At 31.2% G+C, this 10,773-nt stretch overlaps 1 protein-coding gene across 3 annotated transcripts; it reads right to left on the minus strand.

The window, feature by feature from the left end:
• Positions 1 to 1,008: 1,008 nt before the first annotated feature.
• Positions 1,009 to 7,261, minus strand: LOC130945722 (calcium-transporting ATPase 2, plasma membrane-type-like). Of its 3 annotated transcripts, XM_057874441.1 has the most exons (9): positions 7,085 to 7,261; positions 6,282 to 6,336; positions 5,007 to 6,208; positions 4,419 to 4,879; positions 4,136 to 4,196; positions 3,511 to 3,669; positions 2,780 to 2,951; positions 2,200 to 2,498; positions 1,009 to 1,251 (listed from the first exon to the last, which is right to left on the minus strand). In XM_057874441.1, the coding sequence occupies exons 1-9, from the start codon at positions 7,259 to 7,261 to the stop codon at positions 1,009 to 1,011; spliced, it is 2,829 nt and encodes a 942-aa protein (XP_057730424.1). The 3 variants fall into 3 exon arrangements, with proteins under 3 accessions (XP_057730424.1, XP_057730413.1, XP_057730420.1); XM_057874430.1 differs by having other exon boundaries at positions 4,136 to 4,879; XM_057874437.1 differs by lacking the exon at positions 7,085 to 7,261 and having other exon boundaries at positions 4,136 to 4,879; positions 5,016 to 6,208; positions 6,282 to 6,342.
• Positions 7,262 to 10,773: the final 3,512 nt, after the last annotated feature.

Genomic DNA, 10,773 nt, shown 5'->3' on the forward strand with positions numbered 1-10,773 from the left:
AATTACAAATTGAGGGGGTAAATAATATTTTCTCTCCTTTTTCTTTTCTTGATTTCTTTTGGGCATGCTTCTATCCATTCTCTGGGAAGGAAAAAGAATGGAATTCTATGATAAAGACTACATGCATCCGTAAATGGATGAGGGCAATTTTGTCCTTTTTCTCTTTGAATCAACTTAGGGGTCAAACTCTAAAATATCTATTTATTTTGTGTTTGGAATATTTTTCTGACTTCTTTCTTCTTTTATTTATTTTGTCATAGTTTATATTAGCTAGGTTGTACAAAGCGTGTTCAGTTACCTCTAACATAAGATGTATTTTTTTAAAAATAATTATATTTTTACACTTCAAATGGTTTACCGGATTCGAAATATATCAACACAAATTCCTAACCTAAAAACTTTTTAATTTTTTTAACTAACTAAATTGAATTTGGTAGTTTAAATCTTTCTAAATCCAATTTAAAATCAGAAAATTAGCCAAATAATTGTTTCGAAACTTACAATTATTATAACCACCATTGTAAAACATAAAGATAAATAGAAAAATATGTTCATACAAGTCGCAATACCCAGAATTAATAAGAAGGCTAGCTATAGCTGTTGATCCTGGAAAATATTAGTTTTGATCACATGGAATTCATGGAAGTTGTTACATTACACTGCTACAATGCATGTTCGGATGTATATATTCTTGTATACAAAGATTTCTTCAGCGTCTATTTTTCTACTGGCCTTAAAAAATAATCAATAATTTAATAACATGGTTAATTGAAAGTTAAAACTAACTTCTGTAGTCAAACAATTAACACTTTTTTGTTGGTCAGCAGGATTGTTTCATTCTTATATATAAGTACTATTTTGTCAAATAGTTTATATCTTTTAAGAGAGAAGGCTAATTTCATTCATCTAAAAACTATTTTTTTACTGACAACACAATCTTTGGAGTCCTATATTTTAAGGGTGGTTCACTCTTAAAAATGATATATATACCTATTCACAACATGCTTTTCATTCAACATTGATCTCTTTTAACTTTGCTGCGATTGGCATGCCCATATACCCAACCCCTAAACAAAAGAGCCATTGTACAAAAGAGAGAGGTGTTGTGTTTGCAAAGGTTCCCAAGTACTCAACTATTATGATTTGAAACACCACAGTGCAACTAATCACAGCCACAAACACCTGGTTTTCCCACATGCCCTTTAACACATCTACTTCCTCCATTTCTCGAGAGTTTATCTCATTGAAAACCTGTAGGATCAAATGAACCCATTGATAAGGCAAGGATCATAACTGAAATGTCATGCACATAGAATTTGTTCTTGAAAAGTGTTGCTTAATTATACATATTTCATGGATGGTAGTAGTTCTTTTTACTAATAAATTTGGAAAAATAATAAAACTAATCAATAATTAATTGACATAAAGTTTGGATGTATAATTTTTAAATGAGTGAATACATTTTTTAATTATGATCATTCGTTCAAAAGACAAAACGTCACTTTATAATTTAAAATTTTTTTAATTAGTCTTCAACCATTCAATTAACTGGTCTTAGGGGGGCCTTTATAACTAGTGACTTGATGATATGTTAGGAACTGCTTAAACCAGTAACAAAGGACGTTTAAACCAACTATTTAAATGGATAGGAACGGATTAGTAATTTTCAAATTACAGGGAGTCACTTTATATTTCGGATAAATGATAAAAAAAAAATGTACATTTACTAAAGTTATTTTTTGTTTCTGAAATTTGAAAAAAATGTCAAAATGCTCTTAAATTTTATTTTTAAAATTTTTTATTTGTATCAATTAGATGCTAATTTTTCAAAAAATTTAGAACCAATTTAACAACAATTATATAAAAATAATTTTTAACACAAGCAAATTAAACATAATTATCATGCATTATTGTTGGATTGGTCTTAAATATTTTAAAAATTTAGTTATCAAAAAAATATATTTGATGCAAATCGAAAATTTTTTGGACAAAATTAAAATAAAATAAAACTTCAAAATATTTTAAAAATTTTTGTCAAATTTTAGAAAAAAAAAAATATATTTTATCTTTTTTTTTTAATTTTAGATTTTAAGTCTGTAGTTATTTATTAGAATTGAAACTAAGATATCCAAATATCAATTTGGTGTCCAAAAATTCATGAACAATAACATATAGTATGTTGAAGATGGAAGAGTGTACCTGACAGAAGACAAATGTGTTGAAAATAAGAGTGTTTAAGACAACATCAGGATTTGGGCCCCAGAGAAAGAAGAACCATCTTCCCACAGTCTGAAGAAGCCAAATGACAACAACTTGATACACTGATTGTCCCAAGATATTTCTCCACATGATATTGCTGATGAAATCTCCTTTCCTTCCAACAGGTGCACGCTTCATCAAATCATCATTTGGAGGCTCCGTTGCAAGTGCAAGTGCTCCTAGTGTGTCCATTATCATGTTCACCCACAAAAGTTGAACCGCCGTCAGTGGTGCATTTCCTGAAACAAATTCAATATAATATTTTAGAGTACAATATTTAAAGTTACCTTATATAATATCACATCTATAATTTTATATGCATAACATCCATAATTATATATTTATTATATTTAAAATTATACAATTATTCCAAGGATAGTTAATAAAAAGTAAATAAGACAACTTTAAATTGTTTGGACTGATTTTTTGTTGTTTCCAAATCGAGAGTATTCCATATTAATGAACACGAAGTGAGTTCATAATGAAAGTAAATAAGTTTAGGCTTCTTTAATTTTCTAACCTGTGAAACAAGCTGATGAGAAGTTCACTAGTAATGCTACCACATTAACGGTAAGCTGAAACTGTACAAATTTTTGAATATTTATGTAAACTGAACGTCCCCATTTTGCTACTGTCACTATTGTGGAGAAGTTATCGTCTAAAATTATGACATCTGCACTTTCTTTAGCAACCTGCGCATAAAATTATGATATGAGTTAGTTGAATTCGACATTCCGCTAGGAATAAGGGAAATAGTGGAATATCATGAAAACATTTTTCAAGAAAAATTATGGAAAAGTGTTTAATTTAAAAATAAAAAATACTCAAAATATAAATACAACCACAAAATATTCTAAATGTTTGGTTAAATATAAAAAATAAATCCTTTTCTTTCTGAATGTTGCCTATAACAAATATAATCATTGGACTAGGCCTAATTTGCAATAAAAGAATGAGTTGTAGGTGAAAATAGTATAAATGAAAATAAAATTAGCTAGTGTAATTCCCTTTTCTCTTACCAGTTCCTCTTTCAAATTATAATTATTCGTTTTTTATAGCACACACTCATCCCAGTATTAGTCCTCGTTCTCAATTCCATTCATATATCAACATAATAACATTCATCAATTCTGTGAATTAAGGTAATAAGATCTATACTGTTTCGTTACCTCTATTATTTTGGTTCTAGATAGTGACCATAGTTTTTATGGACATAGTTGCAGTAAGCATGGAAAAGAAGCACTCACTCACCTCAGTTCCAGCAATTCCCATTGCAAGTCCAATATCAGCTTCATGAAGGGCTGGGGCATCATTTGTTCCATCACCAGTTACAGCTACAACCTCTCCAAAAGTTGTGCGCAACTGCTTCACCAATGTATGCTTATCTAAATGTGAGGATCTAGCCATAACCTGAAATTCATATGTAGTTTTAATTCAAAATACAATCTATACAAACATAATTCATATTTATATACATTAAACCATAGGGTATACCAATTTTAAAATAAGTGTCTCAAAAGTAATTATGTTCAGGAATTAATAAAATTATTGAAAACATATTAATTTCAATAAATACATTAGAACGTTGATACAAAATTATGAATTATCTTTTTTTATCCAATATTTTTATTCTCCTTTTTCACTTATTTTCTATTATTTATTATATTAATAGGATTAAAAATTTAATTATTGTTTTCTAATCTTTTTAAATAAACAATTATTTTGAACAAGATCAAATTTAATGAAACTAAAATTTTGAAGGGGTCAAGAGATAGTTTTATTTGTTTTAAAAAATTATTTTGTCAAATAATTGTCATCTTCCGAAAATTGTATATACTAATTCTAAGTTATTTATTCCATAAGAAAAGTAGTGTACCTGAAGCTTGGGAATGAGTTCAAACAATTCCTCCTGAGTTTTTTGTCTAAATTCAGGACCTTCAATGGCTATGCCATCATCTGTTAAAATCCCACACTCTCTGGCAATAGCCTTTGCCGTATTAATGTTATCTCCGGTGACCATCCTCACTACTATTCCGGCGGACCGACACACTGCAACAGATTCCTTAACACCCGGACGAACGGGATCTTTGATACCAACAACTCCTATACAAGTGTACCCAGAAGAAGGAATAGGATCCTCTGGAGAGAACCCATTTTCCAATTCCATATAAGCAAGGCACAGAGTCCTAAGTGCCTCACTAGCAAACTGGTTTATTGTCTTGCTAAGATGGTTCATTGCTTCTTCATCAAGGGACACAATCTCACCATTTGAGTTTATCACTTTGTCACAAGATGCAAGCACTATTTCAGAAGCACCTTTGCTATGTGCTCTTAAGCCTCCTCCATCTTGGACCTTCACAACCACGCCCATTCTTTTCTTTTCGGAGTTGAATGGCTCAACTTTTATAAGCTTGCATTTTTCTCTCTCGCCTTGTGGGTCCCCACCTAGCGAGAGCCCGAATTCTAGAATCGCTGATTCTGTTGGAGTTCCCAAAATCTCACGCTTCCCCATTTTGTTAACGACAACTTCACCGCCGGTGTTGTTGAATATTGACTCAAGTAGCAGCTTTAATGCCAAATCTGGCAGTTGAGACACCTTATTGTTGCTCACTTCGTTAACCTGGGTGAAAACCAAGAATTAAAAGAAAAAAAATGTTTTTAAAATATACATGTAAAATTTTATACTTACATAGCATCAAAATTAAATTAAAAGGAAGTAGCCTTTGTTTTTAAAATGCAAATGTTACGTGATTTACCTTCATACAAATGCATGTTTTGACAACTGTCATGCGGTTGGTTGTTAGGGTTCCAGTCTTGTCACTACAAATAGTTGTGGCGGATCCCATGGTCTCGCAAGCTGCCAAGTGTCTCACAAGAGCCTTGTCATTCATCATCTTCTTCATCGCAAACGCAAGGCTCAACGTAACTGCCAACGGCAGCCCCTCCGGCACAGCAACAACAACAATCGTAACTGCAATGGCGAAGAATTCCAGCATCTCCAAGCAATCCTCCGTAGACCACCACCAAAACCTCCCTTCTTCAAGTTTTCTCCCCATTAGTCCCTTCACCAACACAAGGAAAGTAATCACCGCGAAAAACAGTCCTATCTTTCCTATAATCGTTGCCACTCCATTCAGCTTCACCTGCAACGGCGTCTCGTCATCGCCACCTTCGCTTAGCGTCGCCATTAACTTCCCCCACTGTGTTCTCATTCCCACCGTTGTAACCATCATGGTGCAGGATCCATCTTGGACTTTGGTTCCCGAAAGAAGAAACGGGTTCTGAGAAGTAACCATAACCGGTTCGCTCTCGCCGGTTAAACTCGACTCGTCAATCAAGACGGAGAATCCGGAAACGAAGAGTCCGTCGGCAGGGACTTGGTCTCCAATGGCAAGATGGACCATGTCTCCAGGGAGTAAACTGTAAATTGACATTTTCTGCCTGTAACCGTTTCTTGTTATCTGAACTGAAATCTTTTTTTTCTCCTTGTCTAAATCTTTGAACTGTAAGGACTGGCGGTAGTCACTTGTGGCGGTTACAAAGACCACCAATAAGATGCTCACGACGATTCCGAGACCATCGTGAGCACCCTTTGGCCATCCTTCTGTTGCTATTCCAACTATCAGCGACACAAAGGCACACACTCCAAGAATCATGAGTGTCATGTCATGAAGGGCTTCGAAAACGTAAACCCAGAAGCTCCGAAGTTCAGCTTCAGCGAATTGGTTCACTCCGAAAATCTCCTCTCTCCTACGCTGCGATTCGAAACCGTCACTAAGACCCTTGGCTGTTGATGTTGAAAGCTTTTCTGCAATGCCTTCAACCCCACCATGGAATTTCAACTTCTTTACGTCATGTCCTTCAACTATAGACCCAAGTTCCTCTGCATCTATTTGAAATCCTGCGGCTTTAACATGCTGTGGTACAGTGTAATCACCAAGTTGCACACCTACAAGTTTATAGTGAAAGTTATTATTACAGTTTATCCGATCCTTGCATGTGTAGTGTATTAAGAAACTTGCCTTGGATAAATTGAAATGCAGCTTTGGAAACTAAAACAGCAACTCTCAGCTTTTCCTGCATTAAATGGGAAAGAATAAGAATTTTCGAAGGAAGAATGTTAGGAGGTCAATATTTTATATTAATATTAGTCAATTAAACTTTTTTATATTTATACTATTAAAATTTAAAATTTAGTGTTTAGGAATCATAATTTAATAATGTTTAAAATTTTACAAGTGCTGAATCAAAAATAATAATTTTATTAGTTATATAATATTTTTTACTAACGAAAAGGCTTCTTTTGAAATTTCAAATGTCTTAGAAAATGAAACTCAGAGATAATTTATACAACAAAAAAATCATAGATGAACACATTTCACATGCACTGTTGAAAGAAGTTTACATTTACGATTTTTTTGTAGTGATTTTAAGTAGTAGATGATAAACAGACCATAGTCATATATTATTTTCTTCACATCAATGTTTTAAATTGCATTTCACAACCAAATTTGGTTGCAGTTTTGGTGCAGTATCTATTAATGTAATTTGGTTGTAACATAACTGTATCAGGACCCTCAACGATCGCAGTGGACTTGCATTCAAATTGTAAATACAGGGAAAAAAAAAGCCTCAATGTCCATAGCTATAACAATAACAACCATGACTACCTTGCAGCTGCATTTGCAATTTAAAAGATGGGTGTATTTTACCTCATATACCAAATAAATCGGTACAAAAAATTGTTCGACAAGATAAGTATACAAAATATTTGTTCAACTAACATTTTTATGAGCGAAAAACATACGTAGAAGGGGATTTAAACCTGATTAGTGCGACGCATAGCTGCTGCTTCTTCTCGCTTAGAGAGATTGGCAGTGAAACGAAAGCGTCTTTTGGGGTTCTTGACCACCCCACATAGTTTTCTCCATTTACCAAGAGATTCTCCATCAGAGTTCTTGGATTTCACACCTCCAAAATTCTCATTTAAATAATTCTCCATCACCCACCACCAGTGCCCTTTGTATATATATCAATATATATGTATATATTCGTTCTTTTGGTCTTCAATTTATATAAAATGAGATGTTCATGGTAGCTCCCAATATGCACTCACATTGTAATAGCATTGTAAGGTTAAACTTGGGACAATGTGAAAGGCAAAATGCTAGTTCCTTTGTGTTGTCATGAAGTTAGTTAGCAGGGTAAAACTAATGGAAAAGAAAGGAAGAGATGAAGGAAGAAGAAGCAAAGAGGGAAATGAGTGAGGATCCGAAATTTGTTATAGTGCTTGAGAATGAATAACGGTGTCTCTTATTCCGGGAAAGAGTGGGGATGAACGAATAGGGCGGATCAACGAATGAACCTAATATTAAATTAATTTTCTTTAAAAAAAAGAGAAATTTTATATTCTATACTTATTGCAACGTAAGACAACAAAAAAAGGGAAAAACTAATTGCAATGTAAAATTGGGGAGCTAAGCAAATTAATTAGTAATTAAAATTAATTATTAATATAAAATATACATTAAAAATAAATTAAATAATATATATATTTATATATAAATATATGATAATTAATTTTAATATATAAATAATATTTTTAGAAGTTAATATATTGATTCCTTAATCAATTAATATTTATATATTTACTGTACTTTTGATTTATTAATTTAAAAAATATTAAAAAATTATCAGAATTTATTATTTTTAGTTATTAATTAATTATTAAATATTTAAAAATATAAAATAAAATATATTTTTAAATTATTAAATTAAAAAATTAAATTAAAAATTAAGTGATAATAAAAAATAATAAATTTTAATAGTTCCTAATATTTCTCTATCAATTTAGTACATGATGTGTTCGATATATTATAAAGAATCTAATCAATTTTGCTAAAAAATCTATCATTGTCTTTTGCTATATATTATGGTAACTAGGGTGGTTTATAATTTTGATAACTTAAAAAGTATTACCAAAGTTAAAGTAAGGTTGTTTTAATATTTAAAAATGTTTTTAAATTTAAATTTAAAAATAAAATATTAAAAAATATAAAAAATATAAGTTTAATTTTAATAATTCTTAAAATGTGTTGATAAAATTATATAACTACCATAAACTTAACATTATCTTTTTGCTGGTAGAGAATTTTATATATCATTCTAGAACTAACGTATATATAAAAATTAAGTATCATCATATTAAAAATTCATATTAAAAAATAGAAAACTCAAAATTGATAGGTTCGGATATTGATAAATTTATTAAATCGCTTTAAGTAATACTACGGTGAGTGAATATCATTTCTATAAGAATTAACGAATTGAATCAAGCAATGTCTAATTGAATATCTAATTAAATCAATCAAACATTAGCAATAAGATGATTGTGAATCTTGAAGTAGAAGCAAAGAATAATGAAAAAGATTGTATTTGTGAATGAATAAATACTTATTAGTAACTTTGGAGAAGTAATAAGAGAATGAGATGTTAAAGTATTGGGAGATGTTTAACTCTTAGACAAAGTAATACTTAAGTTTTTCTACTTTGACTCATGCAAAAATCTTTTCCCATTAAATCATTTGTAACCAAATTCCAATTCCTTAGCAATTCAATTTTTCTTAACTTAATTAATCACCAATTCCTTGGTCAACTAATTAAAAGAAGAGGTTATGCATTGTTTCGATTTAAAGCTACACAACTTTTAAAATACTATTCCTAATCAAGTTAAAAATCATGAGAAAGAGTTTCAAGCTAATTTTAATATTAAATTTTTTAAAATAATAATAGAATCCAAGACAAAATTATAATATTTTCCAATACTTCTAACTATTACAAATGAAAAATGAGACTCAATCTTAAAAAAGTAAAAAAATATGAATCAAAATAAAAAAATACTTATATTACTCATCTATAAAATCAAACAGAGCTCCTAACATTTAACAGGGGGTTTAGTTATTCATGATAGAAAAGAAAAAACCTAAAACTAATGAGGTGTTGGATGGATCTAATTATTCTTCGATCCTCTCTGTAAATCTTCTTCACTTATTTATATTCTAACTTCCTAACTTTTGAAATTTGAAAACTAATCTTATCTTCTTGTCTCCGAAGAATAAAATAAGAACTTATTCAAATTCAAAATAATAATTCAAATATAATATAAACTAAATCATAACAACCAAATCTTATTTTTCTAGAAAAGTTAATTTTAACTAATAATTTAAATCTTAAATCTTCGGTTGAATTTAGAGCTTCCAGGGAGTGAACTATGGATTTGGCACTGGGCTTGATCCACTAGCGTTGGGCTTTGATGAATTCTAAACCAATGAAAGATGAAAAATTACTAAGAGCCGGACTCTAGGATTGGGCGTTGGGTACTCAGTACTTTGGAGTTGGGTGGCATTGGGCACTGCTTCTATGAGTTAGGCGTTGCGTGCCGGTGCCTAGTGATGGGCGCCTATTCTTGGCGTTGGCCTCTTCAAGCCTGGCGCCAGCTCTGTGTTTCTTCCCTAGGAGTGTATTTGTGTTTTCTTGTTCTTTTATCCTGATTATTTGAAAATAAATCCTAAAAAATACAATTATTCTAAACTAACTCCAAACATATGATTAGTTATAAAAACTTCACTAAAAACATAAGAACTTTGATTTAAACCTAAAAAAACTATTCGAAAAGAAACCTAAAAATAACTAAAGTTGTTTAGGCATCATAACACCAAACTTAAGATTTTTCTTGTCTTCAAACAAAAAGAAGAGTAAGCAAAGTTTATCTTAATAAAAAGAAATAACGAGTTTGTAAATTCAAGTCCAAGTAAAAGTGGGGTTTACAATAATCTCCATGATTATATGCAGACTTCTCTTATCTTGATGAGTCTTGCTTACTTTGGAATCAAGAATATTAAAAAACTCAGTTCTGGATTGTATTATGAGTATCTTTTTAGAATTGTGTGACCTTTGAAGCAGTTACTTAATAATTTAGCCAGAATAAGATGCTTAAAGTCTTTGACTCTAAGTGTTTTGTCTCAAGGCAACTCTTAGTAAGTTTTTGTCGATAATCCCATTCCAGTTGGCCTAAGTTATAGGATGATAAAGCACCCCTCATACCTAATTACCACCTCTTCTCGACACAATCAACACCACAAGTACATAACTAGGAATTCATTCATCCAGACATAGATGCCCAGAGCCTCTTTGGACTATAAATGCTTAGTCCCAAGGCAACTCTTAATATGGACTTTCAATCGATAATCCTGGGCTAGTGACCCAAGTTATTGGGCGATGAGGCACCCTTCGAATTTACTTGCCCATGTCTCCTTGAAACACAAGCATCACAGGCACATAGCTGGGCTCTAGTCATTGGTACTCAGAGCCTTATTGTCTTTGGATTTTTTTTATCTTTTCATACTTTTTTTTAACTACTTCAAGAAATTAGATGTTGGATTCTCATAATATGTCTCCAAAACTTTGTTTTTGGAGATTCTATCTCCTTTTTCTCAAAATCCATTCAAATACCTT

Source organism: Arachis stenosperma, chromosome 1 (assembly GCF_014773155.1).
Source record: "Arachis stenosperma cultivar V10309 chromosome 1, arast.V10309.gnm1.PFL2, whole genome shotgun sequence".
Classification (NCBI taxonomy): domain Eukaryota; kingdom Viridiplantae; phylum Streptophyta; class Magnoliopsida; order Fabales; family Fabaceae; genus Arachis; species Arachis stenosperma.

Bases quoted from the DNA above. Each gene is read 5' to 3' on its own strand.
- LOC130945722 (XM_057874430.1), bottom strand. From the start codon at position 7,261: ATGGAGAATTATTTAAATGAGAATTTTGGAGGTGTGAAATCCAAGAAC. The intron at 2,952-3,510 runs GTGAGTGAGTGC...TTTTATGCGCAG, and splicing joins TGGGAATTGCTGGAACTGAG to GTTGCTAAAGAAAGTGCAGA. The intron at 2,499-2,779 runs GTTAGAAAATTA...AATTTGTTTCAG, and splicing joins CTCATCAGCTTGTTTCACAG to GAAATGCACCACTGACGGCG.